The sequence below is a fragment of the Hemitrygon akajei genome, chromosome 3, assembly GCF_048418815.1.
Source record: "Hemitrygon akajei chromosome 3, sHemAka1.3, whole genome shotgun sequence".
Classification (NCBI taxonomy): Eukaryota; Metazoa; Chordata; class Chondrichthyes; order Myliobatiformes; family Dasyatidae; genus Hemitrygon; species Hemitrygon akajei.
In genome coordinates, this window is record NC_133126.1 from 162,614,487 (window position 1) to 162,641,002 (window position 26,516).

General features: G+C 39.9%; 1 protein-coding gene across 1 annotated transcript in view; it reads right to left on the reverse strand.

Moving 5' to 3' along the window:
* LOC140725572 (solute carrier family 12 member 9) overlaps positions 1 to 26,516 on the reverse strand; it is a 112,164-nt gene that overhangs the window by 56,011 nt on the left and 29,637 nt on the right. Inside the window, exons 7-8 of the mRNA XM_073041191.1 lie at positions 23,907 to 24,064; positions 21,212 to 21,294 (exon numbers count right to left, since the gene is read on the reverse strand). Coding sequence (XP_072897292.1) covers positions 21,212 to 21,294; positions 23,907 to 24,064 — 241 coding nt within the window. The remainder of the gene's footprint in view (positions 1 to 21,211; positions 21,295 to 23,906; positions 24,065 to 26,516) is intronic.

Genomic DNA, 26,516 nt, shown 5'->3' on the forward strand with positions numbered 1-26,516 from the left:
CCTGGAACAACACATGCAACTACGGTGTTGCCATTACAGAGACCTGGTTGTGCGAGGGACAAGACTAGCAGCTCAGCTCAGCATTGCTGGGTTTTGTTGTTTTAGATTTGACGGGCATGGGGGGTGGGCAGTGTAAAAGAGGTGGAGGGGTTGCATTATTGCTAAGGGAGTATGTCACAGCAGTACTCAGAGAGGACACAGTGGAGGGACTTTGGGAGGAGCTCAAAGACAAGGAAGGGGAAATTATGCTGATGGAATAGTCTAGGACCCCACTCCCCACCACCAACAGCCACTGAGATGTGATAGGCCAGGTACATAAACAGAGTACGGAAAGGTGCAGAAACAACAGGGTGTCATAGCGGGGACTTTAACTTCTCCAATATTAATTGGAACTTACTTAAAAGAGGCTTAGATGGGATAGGATTTCTCCAGTGCATCCAAGGAGGATTCTAGGAACAATATGTGGAGAGTCCAACTAGAAAGAAAACTTTGGGAAATGAGCCAGATCAGGTGACAGACGACAGTGGGTGAACATTTTGGAACAGTGACCACATCTTAACATGTTTTAAGATGAATACCAGTATGGATAAAATCAGATCTGGTAGGACGGTACTAAATTATGGAGGACAAATAATCTCAGAACAAATCTCAGGAGGAGGAGCTACAGATAGCATCAGAAGGCAACTTCTTTGAGTTTATCTGTAAACCCATGTAGATTCTTCTTTTTACTGTCTCTTTCCTTTTCAAGGTGGCTAAGGTCCTGTCAGTCTGTGATCTAGAACTGCACTCCAACTGTGGTTCTTCACAGCAGCGGATTCCCACTCTCAGAGCTTGCCAAGTGGCCCAGCTTTTTCAACATCTCCTGGAGTGGCTTGAAAGACGTGCGCCTTCGGGATGCGGCTGTCAAGAGGCCTCTGCACTCGAGCAATCGCCCTTTCTCTCTCTCAACAGTGAGAGAGAGTTTGTTGTCAATTCTTGAGTCGGGGAACTCCAAAGCGACACTGCAGACTGTAACACATACAGAGAGCCGCTGGCCTCCCCTCTCACTGTGGCAGGAGGGAGGGAGAGGGATGTCAAACTGTTGGGATGAACAGTGATTCTTGATGCACTATAAATCATGGTATCATGATCTCTTTGGGGGCTTTGCGATTGCTTGCTTGTGGTGGAGGAGGCTGATACTTTCTGCTGGAATAAGTGAGGGGAGCGTTGACACTGCTGCTGTTTGTACATGGAAGGGGAAGGGGGGGCTTTGGGGTTCTACATTTCTCTATTATTCTTTGGGGGTTTTCTTCTGTTTCGTGGATGTATGTGAATAGTAAGAGTTTCTGGTTGCATACTGTATACATTACCTGATATTAAATTGAACCATTGAAACCAAACAGAAAGATATCCTCATTTATCATTAAAAGATGGTAATGAACAAAGATATTTTCCATCTATGTCAGCCTGAAGCTTTGAGACTGCAAAGTTCCCAGTCAGTCCTGCGGATTCCTGGGATTATTCCCACCCGACAATGAATTACTGAACATCCAATTTCAGTCACTATCCTGGCATTGAGATAATCACATCTGGAGGTCTCGAGTAGTCTGGGACATTGATGAGTTGTGAGTCTGCGATTACGACTGGCAGATTGATGCACGGCTCAGCTGGGTGACAACATTATCTGCCTTAGCTCCAGCAAACAGATATGACTGAGGCATTTCTTGCAAGCTTTACCTTTGCCCTCGTTTGAATAAACTGACCTGTTTTATTTTTCTCTGCAACAGTCAGTGAAACAGATGCCTTTGAAAAAAGGTGTGACAGCATCATCGATGCATTAATAATTTAATGCATTTTAGAAAACTCTAATTCTAAAGCTGCTTTAATAGGATTTGAATTTGCAAGTCACCACTGAACTATTGAAGAAATAAACTGCCATCAATCAGCTTCACATCTGATATGCAGGAGTTGTTAAAGGCCTGCTGATCAGCATTCAAGATCGACATATTCTACTAGGAACAAAGATGGTAATGTATTGAGTATAAGGGCAAGTAAGTCATGCTGCAGCTATGTAAAATCTTGTCAGACTACAATTTGAGTATTGTGTTCAGTTCTAGTTGGCCCATTATAAAATGACTGTGGTAACTGTGGAGGAGGTGCAGAAGAGGTTTACTAGGATGCTTCCTGGATTAGAGGGTATCAGCTACAAGGAAAGGTGGACAAACTTAGGTTGCTCTCCTCAGAGGGGAGACCTCATAGAGCCTTTTAAAATCATCAGGGGCATACATTTGGAAGAGTCAGAATCTTTTCTCCTGAGTAGAGATGTCAAGCATAGAGGGCGTGCTTTAGTACTGGGGGCAAGGAGAAGTTTAAAAGTAACATGAAGGGAAAATTTCCTTTTTCAGAAGTAGGGACAGAGAGTGATTGGTGCCTGGAATAGATTACCAGGGATAGTAGCAGAAGCAGGAGGTTTGGAGTTGAAGAGGCTTTTAGACAGCCACATAAAAATGAAGGGAATAGACAATACACAGGTGAAGAACACTTTGTATACATTGGCAACTAGATTGGCAGAATACGAGTCAAATTGCTTGTAGAATACCATATTGTTCTATCCTTGGTCCAATTACTGCCTTTCTCTAATCTTGGCCTCATTATTTAGAACACATCAGTTGCAAAAGCTGCCCTTTCTGACTTTCACTTTCAGTCCCAATGTAGCTTTGTATATAAATGAGATGCAAAGCTAGGGATACAAGCATGCCCTTCATCCAATCTGCCACTCAAACTTACTGTTCTTCTCTTCTGAACCAGGTTGCTTATCTAATTGATTTGTGTCTGTTAAAAAAAAGAGTATTTTGTTTTAAAAATGCCCACTTATTGAAATCTGAGTGCTGAAGCAATTTGAAGAGGTAATTAATGGAGATTAAATCGTGTTGTGACGTGATGGATATTCACTTCTCAGGATATTCAATTCTATCCTCAGCTTTCCAGCACAGCAGCATGACCTTTCCAAAGGGTCACAGGTGCTCGCGACAAAGTTAATCTTCTAACAAATATACCTTGCCCAGTATCTTGTTGTAAACAAGAACCAGTATTCAGTTCTTAATATGGGTAAATTGCAAACAGCAATCAGTTTGGAGTTAAAAGCACAATTTAGCAACAGCACTGGTTACAGAGCACGGGATGCTCACCTACAGCAGGGGCTGGCTGCTCGAGATATATGGTTTGCATGAGTTGTCCACATTATAGCTCACAGTGAATTTGGACGTAATGTGGGCAGATTTGAAGATTTCATACCAAATAATTGGTTTAAAGTTAAAAGTTTATGGAGGAACAAGATATGGCTTGTAAAGTGATATTGGAGAGCATTGGCGATTGTTAGGTATGTACAGGAGGAAGACAGAATGACAGAAAATAGAGTGAGAATTTATTCCTCGACCTTCTGTTTCTGTGACAGATGATTCATTCGCCTGCAATTCATTGGTATGTTATTTTAGTTCTTAAGAATTGTACCTGTGTTTGGAAATCATTTGTAGTTTATAAATCTTTTGTAATTCAGAAACCAGAAATACTCTGTGTGCTAGATGTGTGTAAACAAATATAAGTCTAAATTTAAATATGTATTATTAACAATAAATGGTTTTTACTTCATTAGTGGAAATATCTCCTCCTTGTGGTGGTGGTGGGGGTGGGACCCACCATTCGAGCAGTGGGTAGCCAGCAGTTAGACCTCGTCACAGAGACTTGACAGGGAAGCAAGTTTGTTTTTGAAGAGTAGCTGAATACAGTATAACCTCCCTATTGTGATTAACTATATGGGATTGGGCGTAAAATCTTTGGAGTTAGGACTTTGCAGGCAGAAAAACCCAATACCATCGCAATGAAACAATGCTAGCTCAAATTTACACTAACTTGCATCAAACAGGAAAGGGTCAGCTATAGCTATGAGGTAGTGAATGAAAGTATCAGTGAACAAGTATCCTGTGTAAACAAATCAAATATGATACAAATCCTTCAAGTAAGAAAGTGCTTTTGCCATTTGAGAAGGAACTGTACATGGCCCAACAGCGTAAAAATCTTAAAAAGTCTATTAAGCACCTATAGTTATCAACAGTGTTAAAGGAACATTAATGCATTGTAATTTCATGTTCCAGTGAGAAATGTATACCCACACAAAATATTTGTTGGTTTTCAATTTGAGGGCATATTTATTCAAGAATATTCTTTGCTTTGTGCCTCCATAAACTTTTAACTTTAAACCAATTATCTGGTATGAAATCTTCAAATCTGCCTACAAAATGTCCTGTGAGCAATAGTGTGGACAACTCATGCAAATACTTCTAGAGTTGACAATCTTTTAAATTAGCACTTCCAAAGTCTCTCCTTATCTGGATAAGAGATGGACCAAAGAATATGCATCCTCTAAATGTGAATTGGCATTTAGTTATCTTAACATAGACTTCAGAGATCAAAATTAAATAGACAACTCTTCTCCAGCAGTATCCTCACTGCTGTTGCTATTAAGAAATAAATCAAATTGGCAAACGTTCTACACAGAAACATTAGCCATGTTATATGCTAGGTGGAGTCGAATCAGTATATAGGAGATTGAAAATCTGACTGAATGATGGCACAACTTCTCAACTCAACACCATCGAGTTCAGGAAATTATTTCCACTCAACCATCAGGCTCTTGAACAAGAGGGATAACTTCACTCACCCCAATACTGAACTATGGACTCACTTAATCATGTTCTCAATATTTGTTGCTTATTTATTTTGATTTTTTTTTTAAAATCTCTTCATCTTTTGCACATTGGTTGTTTGTGTATCTTTGATGTGTGCAGTTTTTCAATGATTCCATTGTTTCTTTATAATGAATGCTTGTAAGAAAATGAATCTCAAGGTAATACATGATGACATTATATGTAATTTGTTAACAAAATTAATTTAAATTTCAAATATAAACAACAGGCAATTCCCCACATGGATTGTTGCATCCCTAGAAAAATAACCATCTCACTTTTTCTGTAAGGCAAAGCTATAACATCTGTGCATGCATTAAGTAAAAAAAATATTAATTGATCTTTATTCCTCACACAAATTCATAGAGTCCATATTTTATTCCACAATTGCAAACTTTTTGGTAATGATTTATGAAATTTGTAAGTGTATTACTTTCATAACGCAAATGGCTAGCAGTTTATTAAATGACTAGCACAGCGTCCGTAATTACATCATCTCAAATTGAAAGATCTAGCGCAATGTATTTACTGAAGAGAAAGACAACATGGCGTTTATCAGAAAGGTAAATGAGAATGCAGAAGAGAGGAACTGAAAAATGGACAATCTTCAAATGCTGAGAACCAGACAAAAACAATTGTGGCAATGGAGCACTTTAAAAGTTTTAGGGGTAGAAAAGTTGCACCCATGGCCAGAATTAACTTGTGTATGCAGGGACCAGGATGTGCCGTAATTTGCCTACTGCCACAATAGGTCTAAAGCAGAAGCAAGCTCACTGGCTCTCTACTTGGCCTTGGAGCACCCAAACAATAGCAATACCGACATCAGGCTGCTGTTTATTGATTACAGCTCAGTGATCAATGCTAACGTACCCTCAGTACCAATCAACAAGCTTCAAAACTTTGCCCTGTCTGTCACTGACGAAGTCAAGAATCTATTTGCAAAGTGAAGTACACAGTCTGTGTAGATAAGAACTAACATCTGCTCTCCATTGATGATCAACACCAGTCCACCTAAAGGATGTATGCTTAGCCCACTGCTCTATTCTCTTCACACCCATGATTGTGTAGCTAGGCACAACTCAAGTCCCGTCTATGAACTTGCCGATGACACAACTTTTGTTGCAATAATGGCATATGATAATGAGGAAGCATACAGAAGTGAGACAGATCAGCTGGTTGAATGGCGTCAAAACAACAACCTTGCACTCAATGACAATAAGACTGATTGTGGATTTCAGGAAGGGGAAGTCAAGGGAACACACACACCAGTGCTCAATCAAGGGGTCAACAGTGGAAATACTGAGCAGTTTCAAGTTCCTGGGTGTCAACATCTCTGAAGATCTATCCTGGGCCCAATATATTGACGCAATTACAAAGGTACAAGAATGATTATATTTCATTAGGAGTTTGAGGGGATTTGGGTCATCACCAGTGCCTCTCGCAAATTCCTTCAGATGCACTGTGGAGAACATTCTAATTGGTTGCATCACTGTCTGGTATGGAGGGGTCACTGCAAAGCTGCATAGGGTTGCAAATACAGCCAGCTGCATCACGGGCACTTTCTCACCAGTATCGACAGTATCTTCAGAAGGCATTGTCTCAAACAGGCAGCATCCACCACTTAGGCCATTGCTACCATCAAGGTGGTGGTCCAGGAGTCTGAAGACACTCAACATTTTAGGAACAAGTTTTACCCCCCCCCCCCCCCCACCATCCTCAGATCTCTGAACGAGTAACCCACTATTTTTTGGATATATTTAATTTACAGTATTTTTATTTTTGCACTGTAATGCAGCCACAAAACAACAAATTTCATCTTGTTTGTCCATGATATTAAACCCAACTATAATTGAGAAAAGACTGCCTTCCAAATCAATGCTTGCTTCAATAGGATTTAAATTAAGTTTAGGACAGTAGCTTGCAAATTCAGAGGGGCTGGGTGTGAGAACTGTGTAAAGTCATTTAGAATGGCCACCAGGCAAAGACTTTGACCACCAGCAACTTAAGGAAAATGGAATGCTGAATTACAACCAGACATCACAAAATATTTCTGTGGAGGCACGAGTTAGATAAGAATCTTATTAAATAGATGGCTGTTTCTTTCAACTTGTACATTTAATTTTTTTTAAAAACAGACAGGAGGTGGTGATTTGAAAAGCCCTACTTCTAATTGCTTGTAATGAAACTTCTGAAATCCACTTCACAAACTCCACTGAACTTAACGCGAGCAGGAATGTTTTCAGCCATCTGTGCCAGAAAGCCTTCCATCTTAAAAACCCATTCCCTCGCCTTCCTTACAACTCCTCTTAAAATTCATCTTTCAGAAGTGCTTTAGTCACTGTTCGACATCTTCAATGGCCAGGAATCTATTTAGATCCACTTGCTACAACAACCATATCCACAAGAATATGTACATTAACCATACCCCCAAAACAAAGCAAAACATCCTAAACACCCCTTACCCCTCGTCTTTATACTGGTTATTTCCCACTAGACGTTGCCCTAATGCAGAATTTCAACCAAAATCATCAAATGGCCCCTTGCTTCCAATAATGCCGTTGAGCTGCTGAGGTCCAGATTTTGGCATCTGCAGGCAGTTACATATCCTCTCACCAGGAGTGAGATTAAATAGTTTGCATATTATATATCAAAAGCCATAAGTGCAAGATAGCTTTCCCCCTCCTCGGGGTTTTAGATTTCCTTTAACACAGCTGTATTATAATACGTGCTCTCAAAGAGACCCAAGACTGATTTAAAATGTTACAAAATGATTTTATTTTTTTAAAAATCCAAGAATGAGAGCACACAATTTATTCCCAACACAGAACTGAATGTTCCACATTCCCCACCTAAATGGCAGTTTTAAAGAAAGACACTGTATTCTCACATTATATGGCTGGTGGCAATTCATGTCACTGAACAGAGTACTATTAGAATTCATGGCAGAAGTAACTTGGTTACGAACAGCCCTGCTACCACCTTGTGATCAATTCTGGGGACTTCAATTAATCAACTTGACCATTATTATTAATATTTATAGCATTTTGCATCAGCATTTCAATGAAATTATGCCATCTACTAGATGACAGCTTTCAGCGAGCATTAGTGCCACTTCCGAGAATACAATTAGCAACATAATCATCCAAAAAATTGAATCATGAGAAATGGTTATATCTTGAACTATTCCAACTCTTCAGCTGCCATTACTAGAAGTGTAACATGTCATGTTAAGTTTACTAATTTAAAAACTGCTTTTGCAAGCTATTTTTTAAAAAAGTGTAGCTCCCATTTTGCACAATGTAATAATAATTCAGGAGTGTTTATTTTCAGTGAAGAATAAGTTGGAATTTCTTCCAGTTTTACAGAAGGATTTTCAAATAACTGTTTAAAATTGCACTTCTATCCATGAGTCCACAGTTGGTAATTATATTGCAACCCAATATATTGCAATCTTGCAACCCAAGATTGAGCCATTTCTAGATTGACTCATTCAGTGAAGGTGTGCCCAACTTCCAGAAAAAAAAACAGCAACAGCAGCATGGGTTTGAAAAGAGAATTGAGGAAGATTTCTTATAAAGCAAATTACATTTCAGCTATCAAGTGAACTGATTTTGAAGCAATGACAACATCTCAACAAGTTGGATCGTGGTCTCTAGTCTCTCCTTTTCAATGATCCAATAAACTTGGATGGTACTATTTCTAAGTCATTTCTGTTTTCTGTGTCCTCCAGCTTTGCTGCAAAGGTTTCCAACTCTCAGGTGAAATTATCTGTCTAATCCTCTCCTCCACAAATTAGCAGTATAGATCGACACTTAAAATGTAGATATTTTACCCTTTTTTTTTTAAAAGTGTGACAACACAGTAAGCTTTTATAACCAATATTTCTATTTCTTGCTAATTTATGAAGACAAGTGGAGAAATTAGGATTCCACGTTGACAATGCATATCTTCAAGTGCAATGGTACAAAAAGAGGAACCCCCAAAAATCTGGACAGATGTAGGATGAGGTAAAGGCAATAAGTATAGTTTTGCCAACAACCAATTCCACAACTCAACTGCTCCACCACACACACACAAAAATGGATTGGCAAACTAGAGTGGGGTGTGCTCTATCTCAATGAATGCAGCAATCCCCACAATGAGAGAAAATTATAACAATCCACACCCTGAAAAATTGCAAATGTTGAGAAAAATAAAACAATTTGAACAAAGATTATCATGAATGTGGAGCATTGATAATCTTTTGAAGCTTTCAAATAAAACTTAATTCTGATTCTAAAATTACAAATCCAGAGGGCTTCAGTCTGCAGGATATTCAAAGAAAAATAATTATATACTGAGCTTCAATACTGGCCAATGGATCAGACCATATTTATTCAGTCGGCTAAAGAATTCCTACAGTAAATGCCGTGACTGAACCAATGGAGTTAAGCGTTGGATATATAAATGCAAATAATAGAGCATCTTGGTTAAGCAGCAGTTAAATCAGGAGGACTGCATGTAGATGTCAAAATAGGGATAAATTAATAATACTAGGCACATTAATCATTAGTCCAACATAATGAAATTACACAAGACCCTACGGTAACATTTGGAACGGTTATCTTTACTTGACTGGACCATATAATTTTTTTCTGCATGTCAGCTTCCACATTTATCATTCAAAGCATTTCCGAGCAGACAAAGGGGCAAATGAGTGACATGAGGCTTTCAAATCTCTGGTGGCTTAGAGCAACTTATTAGGTTCTGAAAATGATTGTCAATTCACTGCCGCAAAGAGCAATTTCTTATAGTGCTTTTTGTTCCATCATTTAAGCAGGAGGAAATTTCAGTTCATTTTAATCTTCAAAGTGCACAATATACACCAAAATGCTAAGCAAAATCAAGTCTTCTGATTTTAAAACCTTTGACACATTTATATGGTACATTTATATATCCAGACTTTGAAAAATTACAAATAACATGTTCCATAACAATAACAATAACATCCAACTCAAGAAACTGTGCTTTTGTTAATCCAGATACTTAGACATGAATAATTAAATTTTGACGTAATATTCTTTGGATTGTATAACAAAAGACCAATATTTTGAAAACGAGATCAATGAGGGGCCCTGTTTTCAAAGAGTAATTTTAAAAGCACAAGCTACAAGTGGAAACCATATACAGTTTGTAAATAAAAGCCCTGAACATGTAAATTGGTTCAAATGAAGGGTATGATTGTCAAATGTAGCTGATCTCTCATCTTAAGAAAACTATAATTATTGTGATTCCTACCAAAGTAAAACTGAGCAAGATATTTGTCATAGATCATCCAAAAATCTTTAATTCAACTTGATGTCATGAAATTATAAACAGAAACACAAGGGTGTGCACCGTTCTTTTTGTGATTTGGCTACACTGAATTACAAGGAAACAGTGGTTCTCTTAGATATGTTAAACATGGGACCAACTGATCAATTTTACGACCTCCACATTACGGAAAAATACTCCTGCATCACATTTCTGTCTTTTAATACTTTCTATATAGGGACTTGGGTAATGTCCTCTGGCATGCTGTGATTTTCATGGACTCAGAAGCAACCTGTGAAGAATTCCATTTCGAACACAGTTTTACATGAAGCTTCTTTTCACCCTTTTCAAAAACGGAACTAAGTAATTTTGAAATAAATGTCTATTTTTATGCTGCATAAAACAGCACCTCATCATCACAATAAATAAAGAGATAATAAGTACTGATGATACAACCATCAGTACACGAGCAGAACAGTCCTGAGAATGAGAAATTAGACCGGTTATGGTTAAATTACAAGAACGGTTCAATGGATGGCAAAATAATCATATTTCAAACAAAGTTAAAATCATGTCAACTTCTAACCATGTCAACTGAAAATGGTTTGAACACCTGCCTTTCAAAGTAAGCTAGCCAACAATATAAAAGATGATAACTCAAGATTTTTCAGATATATAAAAAGTGAACTAGAGGCAAGAGCGGATATCAGGCCGCTGGAAAACAATGCTGGAGAGCAGGGAACGGCGGACAAAGAAATGGTAAACGGGGCAGAGGTGAATGTAATTGCTGTTACTAAGGAGAAGGTGCTTGGGAAGTTGGCAGGTCTGAAGGTAGATAAGTCACATGGACCAAATAGATTGCATAGCAGGGTTCTGAAAGAGGTAGCTGAAGAGGTTGTGCAGGCATTAATAATGACCTTTCAAGAGTCACTAGAATCTGGAATGGTTCCGAAGGACTGGAAAATTGCAAATGTCATTTCACTCTTCAAGAAGGGATGGAAGAAGGGAAATTACAGGCCAGCTAGTCCAACTTCAGTGGTTAGAAAAATGCTGGGAGTGCAATATTAAAGTTGAGGTTTTGAGCTTCTTGGAGGCACATGACAAAATAGGCCAGAGTCAGCATTGTTTCTTTAAGGAGAAATCTTGCCTGACAAATATGCTGGAATTCCTTGAGGAAATAACAGGTAGCACAGAGAAAGGAAAGTCGGTGGATGTTGTTTATTTGGATTTTCAGAAGGCCTTTGACCAAGTGCAGCAAATGAGGCTTCAAAACAAGAGCCCATAGCATTACAGGAAAGATAATAGCATGGACAGATTGCCTTACTGGCAGGAGAGAAAAAGAGTGGGTATAAAGGGGACCTTTTCTAGTTAGCTGCCTATGACTAGTGGTGTTCCACAGAGGTCAGTGTTGGGACTGCTTCTTTTCATGCTATATGTCAATGATTTGGATGAGGGAATTGATGGCTTTGTGTCCAAGTCTGCAGACGATACGAAGATGGGTAGAGGGACAAGTAGTATTGAGTAAGCAGGGAGTCTGCAGAGGGACAGACAGATTGGGAGAATAGGCAAAGAAATGGCAGATAGAATATAGTGTAGGGAAGTCATGCACTTTGGTAGAAGGAATAAAGGCGTAGACTATTTTCAAAATGGGGAGAAAATTTAAAATGAGAAGTGCAAAGAGACTTGGGAATCCTTGTACAGGATTCCCTCATGGTTAACTTGCAGGTTGGGTTTCTGTAAGGAAGGCAAATGCAATGTTAGCATTCATTTTGAGAGGACTAACATACAAGAACAAGGTTGGAAAACTGTGGCTTTATAAAGGCATATGTCAGACCACACTTGGAGTATTGAGTGCATTATTGGGCCCCTTATCTAAGAAAAGATGTGCTGGCATTGGAGAGGGTCAAGAGGAGTAAACAAGACTGATATGTGGCATTAAAGGGTAACATGAGGAGTGTTTAATGACTCTAGGCCTGTACTTGCTGGAGTTTAGAAGAATGGGGGTGATGGACAGACGATCTCATTGGAATCTATCAAATGTTGAAAGGTGCAGATAGAGTGGATGTGAGGAGGAATTTTTATTTATTTATTTATTTATTTATTTATTTTACAGTAGGTATGTCTAAGACCAGAGGGCACAGCCTCAGAACAGAGGGATATCCATTTAGAACAGATGAGGAGGAAATTCTTTAGCCAGAGATTAATGAATCTGTGGAAATCATTACCACAGACATCTGTGGAGGCCAAGTCACTAAGTACATTTAAAGCAGGAGTTGATAGGTTCTTGATTCGTCAAGGGGAGAAGGCAGGAAAACGGGACTGAGAAGGAAAAATCAGCATTGATGGTATGACAACACAGATTCAATGGGCTGAATGACCTAATGCTGCTCCCATGTTTTATGGTCTTCAAAGCACAAAATTCTTTCATACGTGAAAAAACTTCCAAGTTTTTGTTTATTTAACAAGATGAACATTCCTAGGAAAGTTGCATTCCAAAAATTGTAGAGCAGAGGAGCTTATCCAGCTGCTATTTGTACGTTTACACCCTGACTGAAGCTGAGGATGTGAAGACAGTAGTGGAGGGAGTGGTTGTGAAGGTAGAATAAGCAACTCCTTTTCTCCAAGAGATGCTGCAACTTATAAATGTCACAATTATGTCAAATTCAAAAGGGACAAAATTGCCATCACCAACAAACAATAAGCCTCACTTTAAAACTGACCATCTGTCCTGAATTAAACTGGAAATGAATAATAGAAAACCTTGTTTAATTCCATCCAGTTTTCCCATCATCCCAATGTGGGAAATTGGTATAAAATTTTTCCATCTTTGAATAAATTCTCTATTATTTTTTCCTGGAGAAAGCAGTGCAAAATATGTTTCCTCTCCAAATTGCCTTGTCCTCACCTACCACCCCACCAGCCTCCGAGTCCAATGTATAATTATCCATAACTTACGCCACCCCCAACGGGATCCCACTACCAAGCACATCTTTCCCTCCCCCCCTTCTGCTTTCCGCAGGGATTGCTCCCTACGCGACTCCCTTGTCCATTCGCCCCCTCAACCCTTCCTACTGATCTCCTTCCTAGCACTTACCCTTGTAAGCAGAACAAGTTCTACACCTGCCCTTATACTTCCCCCCTCACCACCATTCAGGGCCCCAGACAGTCCTTCCAGGTGAGGCGACACTTCACCTGTGAGTCGGCTGATGTGGTATACTGTGTCCGGTGCTCCCAGTGCGGCCTTTTATATATTGGTGAGACCTGACATAGACTGGGAGACCATTTCGCTGAACACCTACGCTCTGTCCGCCAGAGAAAGCAGGATCTCCCAGTAGCCACACATTTTAATTCCACGTCCCATTCCCATTCTGATATGTCTATCCATGGCCTCCTGTACTGTTAAGATGAAGCCACACTCAGGTTGGAGGAACACCACTTTATATACCGGCTGGGTAGCCTCCAACCTGATGGCATGAACACTGACTTCTCTAACTTCTGTTAATGCTCCTCCTCCCCTTCTTACCCCATCCCTGATAATATTTAGTTTTTCCCCCTCTCCTTTTCTCTCTCTCTCTTTTTGCCCATCACTCTGCCTGTTCTCCATCTCCCTCTGGTGCTCCCCTCCCCCTTTCTTTCTTCCGAGGCCTCTCGTCCCATGATCCTTCCCTTTCTCCAGCTCTGTATCCCTTTAGCCAATCACCTTTCCGGTTCTCAGCTTCACCCCACTCCCTCCGGTCTTCTCCTATCATTTCACATTTCCCCCCCTCCCCCTTCTACTTTCAAATCTCTTGCTATCTTTCCTTTCAGTTAGTCGTGACGAAAGGTCTCGGCCCGAAACTTCAACAGTGCTTCTCCCTATAGATGCTGCCTGGCCTGCTGTGTTCCACCAACATTTTGTGTGTGTTGCTTATTTACTATTCCTGTTTAAAAACTCAAGCATTCTTTCCCTGCAGGTAGCTGCAAAGCAAAAGAGATTAATATACAATTATCTTTGCTGTGGCTTTCTGACTAATGTCGAGTGGTTCAATGGTTACTTGTAGGATAAATATCTCTTCATATCCAGAATATGGGAAAGAGAAGTACCTCCATTCTTCACTTTTAATGCATTGATAAGTTAGTGTTAAGAAATTTGAGGTTTAACTTCATAGATAAGACCATAAGACACAAAAGCAGAATTAGGCTAATTTGCCCATCAGGTCTGTTCTGCCATTTCATCATGACTGACCCATTTCCCTCTCAACCTGTTTTACTGCCTTCTCCCCAGAATGTTTCACACCCTGACGAATCAATAACCAATCATCTTCTGCTTTAAATTCACCCAATAAACTGGCTTCCACAGCTGTCTGTGGCAACAAATTTCAAAGATTCACTACCCTCTGGTGAAAGAACTTCCTCATATTGATGCCAATATGTACCACGACTTCTGTCTGCTCACTCTCACATGTTGGAGAGGGATCTGGAAGGTGCAGATTTGTTGATTAAGGTGTTTTTTTTTTGGATAAGCTAAAATCCATTCAGAGAAACACAGCACTAGCCAAGATAGCTTTGGGGTGACAAAACCATCATCATAGAGTATTGAGTATCAAAAGTGAAGAGTTTGCTGGGGCTTTGAAAAAGATCTGTGTCCTTACTAGCAACAGGAGAAGACTGGAGAGTAGCACATGTTGTGCCTTTGTTCAAGAAAGGAAATACGAATAATCTAGGTAACTACAGGCTCGTGAGCCTCACATCAGTAGTAGGGAAGCTACTGCAGAGGATGCCGATTTATGTTCATTTGGAAAGGCAAGGCCATCTTAGGGACAGTCAGCATCGCATTGTGCAGGCCAAGTCATGCTTTAGGAACTTGATTTGATTGAGTTTTTATAAGGATGTGACAAAAGAGCTTGATGAGGCCAGGCTATAGCAGCTGATGTTATCTACATGGACTTAATTAAGGGATTTGACAAGTGTTTCATACCCCGTGGGTATCTTGTGACTGTCTTATGACCATGATGTAATTGAGTGTCTTGTGATGGTGCGGTGATGTAATTTTCCCACCAGTGTGAGGCCACATGATGTAATTTTCCCACCAGTGTGTGGTCACATGATGTTATGTTCCAACAGGTATATAAGGGAAAACCCCTGCTGTGATGCAGTTAATTCCAGGTAGTTCGTTAGTTAGTTTTGCTGCATGTTCATCTCATGACGCAGTTTCGTTTTTAAAGTGGAGTTTCTACTTTCTATTGTAAGGAGTAAAAACCGTTGTGCCGGCAGTTTCACCAATCGCTGCCGGTTCTGGTTTGTTGCATCTTTGATTTACCTTTACAGTCGAGTTGGAGAGTGAAGACTTTACCGAAGTACGGAATCTGAAGGATTGAGTAAAGTTGGTGTCGTTCGGCGGTTTAATACAGGACCGACCTTATTGAATCTTCGTTCAGAAATAGTGACCGGCATCTGAGATAACCCCTGTAAGATCAGGAAGGTCTGTGCAGTGTTCATTCGCCAAGCAGAATGTCAGTTCCTTTAAGCTGTCGTGAATCCTTTGGACAAGGCATCTCTTAACTGTGATCAGCAGATTCGTCGTTTTCTTCAAAGAAATTGTTGTTGCAGTAAAGTCTCTCCTTACTGACTGTATAAATCACTTGGACTTTCAAATTTACCATTTTAAGACTGTGTTTGAATTTACCACTTTAAGAACTATTCCAGAGTTTGGCTGTTTGCCGTGTAGCAGTCAACTTCCGGTTAAGTTAGTCATTTGTTTATTTTTCACTTTTGTTGAGCAGAGTTTAATAAATGTTTATGTTTGTTTATCAAACCTGACTCAATTCTATATTCATTGTTGCCGGCCATATAACAACAAGGTTCCTCATGGTGGGTTGATTCAGAAGACAAGAGGCATGGGATATGCACTGAAAGTTTGCATTCAGATCTGGCTCGCCGATAAAAGGCAGAAAGTAGAGCTGGAAGAATGTTCTAAAGCAGAAGGTCCGCGACCAGTGGTGTTCCACAAGGGAGGGTGCTGGGACACGTGTTGTTTGTGATATACACCAACGACTTGGATGAAAATTTAGATGGGTGGATTAGCAAGTTTGTGGATGACTCCAAGAATGATGGGGTTGTAGGCAGTGTAAATAACTATCAAAAAATAGAGTGGAATACAATTATAGATATCAGCAGAGAAGTTTAACCTGGGCAAGTGTGCGGTTTTGCACACGAGGTCAAATGAAAGGAAAATGTATATAGTTAATGGTAAACCCTTTAATAGTATCGAGGTAAAGTAGAATCTGGGGGCCCCAAGTGCATAGATCACTGGAAGTAACTACACAAGTGGATAAAGTGGTAAAGGAAGCATATAGCATGCTTGCCTTCATTGGCAAGGGAGTAGAGTACAAGAGTAAAAAACATGCATGCTGCAGCGATATCAGTGAGACCACACGTGGGAGTATTGCATGCAGTTCTGGTTGCCCTGTTATTAGACTGTGGAGAGCAGCCAGAAGACACTTATAAGGAAACTGCCTGGATTTGAGGGTATGAGCCACATGGACAAACTTGGGATGTTCACCCTACAGTTTTGGAGGTTGAAGAGATACCGAAGAGGTTTTTATAATTGAGAGGCATAGGTAGGATGGAAATGTCAAAAACCAGAGGACATGCTTTTCAGATCTGAGGGGGTAGTTGAGGATAGCGGTGATAGTTTGTTCCTTAAAGTTGTTATAGGCAGGGGTGGTAGTGGGGATAAAGCTTCCACTACTTATCAACTTCGTCCAGCTCCTGGCCTTCACATTTGGCTTAGCTACTAACCCCGGCAGAACTGACAGGAGAAGGGACAAAGGTGGGTTACTTAAAACCAGTCACTTCAGGCAGATGGAATTGGTCAGCAGTGGCTGGGAGCTCATCTAGGAAGACAACTTTGATCTCAAACCGCTGCCGCCGCCTTCAGACTATATCCACTCACAGGGAAAGTTCCGGGAGTAAAGCCTGAGGAAAAATCCGGAGCTGTAGTCCCCAAGAGGCAGCTCTGCATTGAGTTCAACTCTGACTGGCAACTCCCGTGACCCCACTGGTGTCAAACTATACCGTTCCTTCGGATTCATCAGCTGTGTGGAGGAGGAGCCTGCTACATGTGCTCTCCATAATGTGTTGCCCTGGCTTGTTTATCATGTAGACAGCTGGGACACAACATCCATGGTCAACACCAACTAACAGAGGGCCTCAAAGTGGCACATATTGGGAGCAGGTTACCAGTGGAATCAAGCACTCTGATGAAGTTTAAGAGGCTTTTATGTAAGCTTTTACGACAGGAATGGAGGGATATACATTGGTACAAATTGGCATCAAGATAAATACATAATCACAGGCTCAATGGCCTATCAAGTGCTGTAATCTTCCATGTTCTACATATTTTCTAGAGTGTTATGGCATACAAATAGGCTATTCAGCCCTACACATCCATACTGACCAAGAAATTTGCTGGAGCTAGAATGGAGCAGCCTGTGACCAGTTCTTTGGTCCTCAATGTGCTGACATTTTAACCTACTCCACAATCAATCTAACCCTTCCCTCCTACACAGAGTGCAAATCTCCGTTTTTCTTTCACGTGCCTAACAAAAAGCCTCCTAAATGTCCAATATAGCAGCCACGACGACCACCCCGCCAGTACATTCCAGACACCTACCATCGTGTTTACAAAAACCTACCTGACATCTCCCCTAAACATTGCTCTACTCACCTTAAAAGGATGTCCTCAAGTATTAGCCATGACAGCCCTGGAAAAAACGAGCAGGCTGTCCACTCTATCTATGCCCTTTATAACCTTATACACTTCTAACAAATCTCTTCACATTCCTCATTTGAGGGAACAAAAGAATATTCCCTCATGGAAGCAAGCTCAGGTCAGGCAGGCTTCCCTTCATTAATAACATGTCACGTCCAGCTCATAAGGAGAAACTGTGGCCGTTGAGGGTGCTTTTGATATGGAAGTTAGCAATCAAGCTAAAGTGGATCTCTGAAGAAAGAAGGGGATCATACTTGCAAACAAAATAAACAGTGGCTCGAAACATTACCTGTTTCTTTTTCCACAGGTGCCTCTTGCCTCAAGCACTCCCAGCATTTTGTTCTTAGCTCAGATTTTCTGCAACTGCAATTTTTTTGCTTTTCAATTACAATTTAAATGCAAATTGTTCTTGACTAAAATCTTGGGGGGGAGAAATCTGCTGAGCTCCATTGTAAACTTGGAACACATGGAAGATTTATGTGCTTGAAAAATTCTGTATACAGCAACAGATAATTATCTCATTGCTCTCTGTATCATGAAACGATCATACCTTTCCACTTCAGGGTCAGAATGGATCAAACTCATTAAAATAAGCATTCTGCAGGGCCATTCATTGCAATGTCACTAAACCTTCCATCAATCTGCTGCAGCATTCTCCTTTCATTGGACAAGCAAGAGATTTGACTTGAAATCCCGAGAGGCTTCAGTAGTCTGCCACTTCCAGCAGTCCGGTGAATTACTTCTGATCTGTGAAAGTAGGTAGCCTCCCTCCACCTGATAATTACTGCCCATCACCGAACTCCTAAGACCCATAAATTCTTTCTCCTCTTCTATCACTGCAAATTTCAAGATTTCTTATTAAAACATCTCTGCATTCAATCAGAAAATTTAACTTCCCAACTGGGCAACCAGAGATACCATCTTGTTCCATCTCACAGGGACAGCAAAATGCTCTGACTAGGGGAAAGTGACTGAAGAGGGACTGGGCACTCCCTGGGAATAGAGGGGAGGAAAGAATTAGCTCATTCATTTCAATTACTGCACCAAAATACAAAGACTGTGGTTCCGGCACCTTGTGAGAAGCAATTATTGTGAAATGGCACCGATAAAGAAGTGCTTGATTATATAGTCAGCCGTTAACAGTTGCTTTTACTGAAGGTGTACAAGTTTGCACATCAGATGGTAGATCAGCAGCATCACTGTTTGCACAAGGCTTTACACAGGAATAATCCAAGACTAATCACATCGTGCTGCTCTTTCCCTTTGAATGCCATCCTTCCCTGCCTTCAACACTTATTCAGATTTCCCACAAGCAGCAATGGTCTCTACTTCAATCGCTCCCCACAACAATGCATTTCTTTCCCCAATGACGCTGTGAAAACCTCACTCTTGATACGTTTGAACAGAAGCTCCAGTGCAGGAGGCCACCATTCAGCCTATCACAACTTTGCATGCTCTCAGGGCCCCTGCTGGAAACCCCCTTGGTCACAAGAAAAATGTGCAAGCTCCAAGCACACATTGTCCAAGGTCAAGACTGAATCTGGGTTGCTGGTGCTATGACAAAGCAGTGCTACAGATGCAGCACTCTATGCCACCTACTAGCAGAGTAGGTTAATAATACCTTCTCTCAAAAACTTCCTAATGTGAGGAAATAGGATTTCTCAATTCATTCTAGCAATCTCTAAAAAATAAGCCTTTCCTCTGATCTCAAATATCCTATTATTAATATAGTCCCTCATATTTGGTGACACTGGCAATGTATTCAACCTTCAATAAAATCTAAATTTGGAATCAGTACAAGATAAATTTGTTATTGATATTCACTTGCCTAATTTGATAAATATTGTTCGATCAGAACTCAAAATGATCTGAAACAAGTATTTCAATCATTCAACACCTTTTAATCTATCTTTCAACATAGATCACAAAAGGAGTCGTGTTCTTTATGGTAATGACCCACTCTGATGACTAATTACTTCATTAAATGTAAGATTAACCACTTTTTTAATCTAATTTTTCAAAAATTCTATCGACTTCTGGCAGCATTAAACCTCTAATAATGTGAAGTGCCTTTTACTCAAATATTTCCTTGTTCACTTGGCTCCTGAAGGGTACATTAGCATTGGAGATAATCCAGGTTAATTCATGGGATGAGAGGGTTGTACCATCACAAAAAGGTGAAATAGTCTGGCCCGTTGTTTAAGAGTTTAGAAGAATACGGAGTTACTTGATTGAAGCATACAAGATACTAAGGGGCATGACAGGGTAGATAATGAATTATACCGATCAGTAGGAGTCTCAAAGCAGAATTATCACAAGCATGCAAGGGGGCAGTCAGTAAAAAAGATGCATAGGAATTTCTTCTCACAAAGGATAGCGAAACTCTGTAATTCTCTATTTCAAGAAAATATGTTAGTGAAATCAATGGAGGTGTTAAAAGACAATCAATAGTTTTTCTTTAGATATAAAGATAAAAGAGTTGAGGACAATGTGGATACAGCAAAGGAAAACTGAGGCGGGGCTGATTAGGCATGAACAGTGAATGACAGGTTAGATTTAAGGGCCAGCTGGCCTTCATCTGTTCCGATTTCCTTCTGTCCTTTTGCTCACAAAAACTTTGATAACTTATCTAACTATTCATTAAGAAATGTCCATTGGGAAGGGGGATGGGGGCAGGGGCAGAGGCAGAGCCACAAATGCTTCTTTCAAATAATGGCATACAGAAAAAAAGATCGAGTTAATTCGTCCAGATCCTCATACAATTGATCCAAATTTAATGACAAGATCATTGCAGATAATCTCTCAGTATTTAAACCCAGACATGGCTCTCACACAGCTGATGTCTCAAAATGCCATGTTGGAAGGGAAAGTGTTGTGTGGGCTGGCGTCTAAAAGCCTAACAAATGCAACCTTAAACTTAATTTTTTGGGGGGACGAAAAGGAATTAAGTACCAATTAAAATGTATTATTCTGCAAAAAACATAGGATTTTGTGTGTACGTTTTATATCTATATACACACACATACACATATACATATATATATATACACATACACACACACATATACACATATATATACACACACATACACAAATATTATAACTGCAAAACTGCAATCTAATTCATCTGTTTTACCTAAAATATTAAATGGTAATCATGATTTTGGCCAAACAGTAACTGAAGTTTGCCATTTGGCTTAAATAAAATTTATTTTTTGGTTGCTGAAAGAGGAGGCATAATAAAATCCAGGTGGAAAATTGATCGACATCAATCTTCTACAAATTGTTCCATATGAACAAAGTTTCATAGATTGTCAAATCTTGAAACAATTCAACAAACAGCAATCAAAAGATATTTCTCCCACAGAAGACAAAAAAACAATTCTGTAGATATTCAATTTTCTGTGCATCATTGACTACATCAAAACAAACCAATCAGAAGTACCTGCACTAGCACCCATGATATCAGAACAGCAGCCCAGGGGTTTCCACTACATGAAGTTTTCTTTGCAGGCATGAGAAGTTTACCTAAAATGTGGAAAATAATGTTATTTGTTGTTACTTTATGAAGTATTAGCGCATGAACACATTCACCTGCAGTTTCTCTTTCTGAAACAGCAAAAGGATTTCAGAAAAACAAATCCTACTTATCTGAAGATGCTCATTACAAGTTTTCATGCAATATTAATTACTAGTCAGTAAATTTATCAAGAAGCTCACTTTATTATTATAAACTCTGATATCTCATTTATTACTTTTGAACAAGAAACAGTTGTACCCACTACATGACTCCCTGGTCCACTTATCCCTCCCCACTGATCTCCCTCCTGGCACTCATCTCTGCAAGCCTGTCAGGGTCTTCTAGTGTTCCCAGTGCAGGCAACTCTACACTGGAAAGAGGCAACATAGATTGGTGGTCTGCTTCATTGAGCGACTTCACTCCATCCAGCACAAAAGCCGGGATTTCCCAGTGGCCACCCATTTCAATTTGACTTCCTATTTCTAGTCCAACATGTCGGTCCATGGCTTCCTCTACTGCCACAATGAGGCCACACCTGAGATGGAGCAGAAAAATTCCATTCCGTCTGGGTAGCCTCCAACCTGATGGCACGGACATTGAATTTCTTCCCTTCCCCCTTCTCTTTTTCCATTTCCCCATTCCTGTTCCCTTCTTACCCCTCATCTTCTCCACACCTGCCCATCACCTCCAGCTGTTGCCTGTCCTCCTCTTTCATCCAGTTTTCTGTCCTCTCCTATCAGATTCCTCCTTCAGCCCTTCACCTATCACCTTCCAGCTTCTTTCTTCATCCCCCCCCACCCCACCTTCCACACTCACTTATCACTAGCCAACTTGTACTCTTCCCGCTCTCCCCACAGTCTTTTCTGGCTTCTTCCTCCCTTTCTTTTCAGTCCTAAAGAAAGCCCTCAGCCCAAAACAACAACTGTTCATTCCCCTCCATAGATGCTGCATGACTTGAGTTCTTCTAGGATTTTGTGTGTTGCTTACGATTTCCAGCATCTGCAGAATCTCTCATTAATGTTGAACCCTTTATTCAAGATGGGTTCTGATTATTAATTTTTTGTCACACCTTTAAAATAATGAATTAAAAATAGGGGTTTCAATATCAAATAATCTGGAAAATCTATTACTATGACAACCATACTTGTGGATTAATGGAGTTTGACTGTAGTCTATATGGCTCAATAATGTGAGTTCTAAATTTACTTTGGATTAAGATGGGTTAAATTGATTAAATGGTGAATTTTGGAAACAGTTTCCACCAAATTAATTTTGCAGTCATTATTAACAATGTTTGTTTCACTCTTTAATTTAGAAACATTACTGTAAATGTTAAAAGCATTTTTGAAAGCCTCATGGTTATTTATTACCAGTGATTAAACCACTAATTGCAGGAGGCAACGGTCCTTGTGAAGCTAAAAGCTAATGAAGAATATTCAGAATAAGGTTACAGTGCAAATAATCATAGTTAATGACAGGAATTAGAATCAAAAGTGATCACAGCTGGTTCAGAATCTCACCTCAGGTGCACAGGAAGGCAGTATGTCATCACATGTAATAGTTTAATGGAACCAATTCATCAATTCAAACAAAAATGCCTGGCTTATTGTCCTCATTTGGGATATTTCACAGAAATTCCATCACTTACTTTCTCCCCCCCCCCCCCCCCTCCTATCTTTGTGTCTAGCAAAAAGGTTGCATGTTTGATTCAAAACTTCAGTATTGAGGCTATAAAGTGACCTTGCAATACTCGCATCACCATTTAGAGCTGGCCACATTCCTTTCAAATATCACAAAATTTATAACACAGTTTAACCTTTACAACTGGTTTTACTTGTTGGAATAAGCATTTTATGACCATCAAGCAATTTTACAGGAAAAGGATAAAAAAAAAGATTTGACAAGTATTTTCCTTGCATCCCATAAGATCAGCTTCCTTAATTCTATTTTTCTAATCTCCAAAGTGTAGGTCTAATCTGCTAAGTTTCTCATTTTTTACTGCAAATATACCGTTATCTATGTAAAAGACTAATATCAACATGACAAATTCCTTTCCCCACATTCTCCCAAAATGTTACACATTTTTGCCCCCTCTTAATATTCTTATTTTTTCAATCTACATACAGTTTTTAAAAGATAATGCAAATATGTAATGATTACTGCCTAAAGCTGAGCACTGCTTTAAATAAGCAGTTTCCTGAACAGCACACTTTTAACATCATGCAAAATGCTGGAGCTCAGATCAGGCAACAACTATGCAGAGGAATAAACAGTTAATGTTTAGGGCAAAGATCCTTCATCAGGACTGGAAGGAGATTGGGAGGGGGGAAGAAAGTTCTTTTGCCTCCCTTTCCAGTCCTGATAAAAGCATTGACTGTTTTTCCATTTTCATAGATGCTGCCTGACCTGCTGAGCTCCTCCAGCATTTTGTGTTGCTCTGGATTTCCAAAATCTGCAGAATGCAGAATCTCTTTTGCTTGTACTAACTCATATACTAAAAAGCACAAGACAAGCATAACATTTTGCATAAAAATGCAACTTTAATACCAACTAAATTTTCAACACAGCTTTGATTCCATGCACTCATTTCGTAAACAGAAAATAGCTTCAAATAACTTGCCAAATATATCATCCTTAGCGAGAGCATAGAGAATTCTTGATGCTCCAATCAGTGTGCTCATGGCGGCTGATAAAGTTGAAGAGTAGACTCCAATTATGACAAAAGGACCCCAGACGTTAATGTCTCCAAGGAAGCCATAATTATATTGGAGAAGAAATCTGCAAAAAAAAAACAGAAAGAAAATCACACTTGAAGAAGCATGCACCCAGATAACAAAAAAAAAGTCTATTCTATGAAATGCAACTGCTGAGCCACCTGACTGGATTTAGTCAGATGGTGATAGCTCAACAGGCAGTTGTACAATTGAACAATATTTAGAAGGCAAGTAATACAAAGAAATATGCAACAAAGTTCATACAGTTCTGGGGTCCTACTCACCAATTACTTCAAAGGGCCAACTTTCACTCTTACTCTTTTAAAAAGCACAATTCCATGAATACCAATCATCAAGTTAATTGGCACAGAAACAGGCTCTGCCAAATGTGCCAATTTGCCCATGTCCCTGTAATCCAGGTATCTATCCAAGTACTTTGCAAATGTTGCCTGCATCACCCACTTCCTCTGACGGCTCATTCCTTGCACTGATCACTTTCTGGGTGGAAAAAGTTGTCCTTCTGGTTCCTATTAAGTCTCTCTCCTCAAAGCCATACCCTCTAGTTGTTGCTTTCTCAACTTTGGGGGGAAAAAGGCCATGCATATTAACCTAGTCTATGCCCCTCATAATTCTATACACTTCGACATGATCACATCCCCATTCTCCTATGGTCCAATTAAGAAGTCCCAACCTTCTCCACCCCTTTCAATAACCAAGTCCCCTGAGTGAGTGCAGTCATCGTCATTGCCTTTTCAAATACACACTGCTCATGTGCAATCTGCTGCAAAAGCTGTCAGAGCAGAGCAAGTCATCAGCACAAAAATAAACTAATTTGCCCTCACCCAATGGACACATAACACTTTCCAGAAAAGGTTATTAGGCAGCAGCCTGTAAAAGTTCCATCACTTTCCATTTTGGTATCTTGTGGTTCCAAGGAAAAGGAACCTGGCATACCTGGACTTCCAGCCACTACCATACTATCAGAGCAACTCATTACCTTAAAATAACAATATAAAAAAAAAACCGAGAGATCAGAATCATGCAGTAATAGATTACACTATGTACAATACTTACATCTTGGCAACATAAACCTCTCAATAACTATATATGTATGGTCCAAGCATTCATTTCAGTTACTTTACTCTGGGAAAACATTACATTTTTAGAGTAGCAAACACACCTATTTTAGTCAGAAAATAAGCTATCAAAAGAGCTTAAAATAACTGCATATTCCAACTCCAGTTTCAAAATGCTACAAGTCAGCGTTTCTAAGTGCAGCTAATAAAACTAATGAGGCACACAAGGCATATCCAGGAAGAGTGGAGTGTGCCATTCAATTTTCATTATCCTATTTGTGCATCTAAGATTCCATGTATCCAGTCTCCCACGTGACGTGCATACATATGTACAAAAGGCTTTTGTGGCAGGCCAGCCAAGATGACTCAACATTACTGTACACTTTGGTTCTACACGTCCTACAAATTGCTTTTGCCACTAAGCTATTGCTTGCAGCAAACTATAATAAAAACAAAGCTTCCATCATTCCCTTTGTTTGATTTAACAAAATACGCTTCATACATCAATGCGATTTTATTTATTCTGCTCGACATTTATCAGCTGTAATGCTTCCTGCAGAAAACAGATGCCTGCGACAGGTATTGAAGACCACAATGATTACAACCTAGAACAACATTTCTTAGTCTTTTCGAGCACACTTAAAACCTATCTGCTGCTGGAAAAGGAAGCTAAAAGCATTATTTTTGCATTTGTTTTGTGAGATTTGTGGAATTAATTGATTAAAGTTTGTTTTGGAAGAGATGCCCAAAGTAAGTACAGCATTTGCTTTAAATTTGCTTCAGAAAGGGTTTCTTCTTTCATGTTAGTTGCTAAGGCTTATAATAAAATGGCTTCTCTGTAATGTTAACTGCTGTTCTTTGTGTAGCAGCATGTTTGGGTTATAACTGGTAATGGGGCTTTGGAATTCAGTGTTAACAAATGGAAGACATGTTATTCTTTCTGTCAAACAGACAGACATGTTTGTATGAAAGCTGTTAGTTTGCACGGGCTTTGGGGAGAGGGTACGAGGAGGATGAAGAGAGAAGACGTGGCTTGAGGAGACGGTGGGTGGCGAGACCCTCTGGGCCCTGGGTTCAGGGCAGCAGCCCAGAGTCGGCGATCATCGAAGGAGGATCAGTGAAGAGAAAAATCAGTGAGCTCCAACGATTTGTGCACTGGCCTGTCTAATGAGATTACTGGCGCCAATTTATATTTTGTTTCTCTACTAGTCCTATAGTCAAATATAAAATCTTAATCGTTTAACCACACAATGTGTACTGCTGGTTATTTCGGGGTACTGATTTTACACAGGGGACGCCACACGCAGCATCCACCCAAATGACTGTGCTAAGGTTTGGCCGGGCGGGGGGTGGGGGGGGGGGATATCACCCTGCGATCATGCCACTAGGCAAAGCGAGTGTTACAGTAGAATGGAGCATTAAAGTACAAAAGGTCCTGCA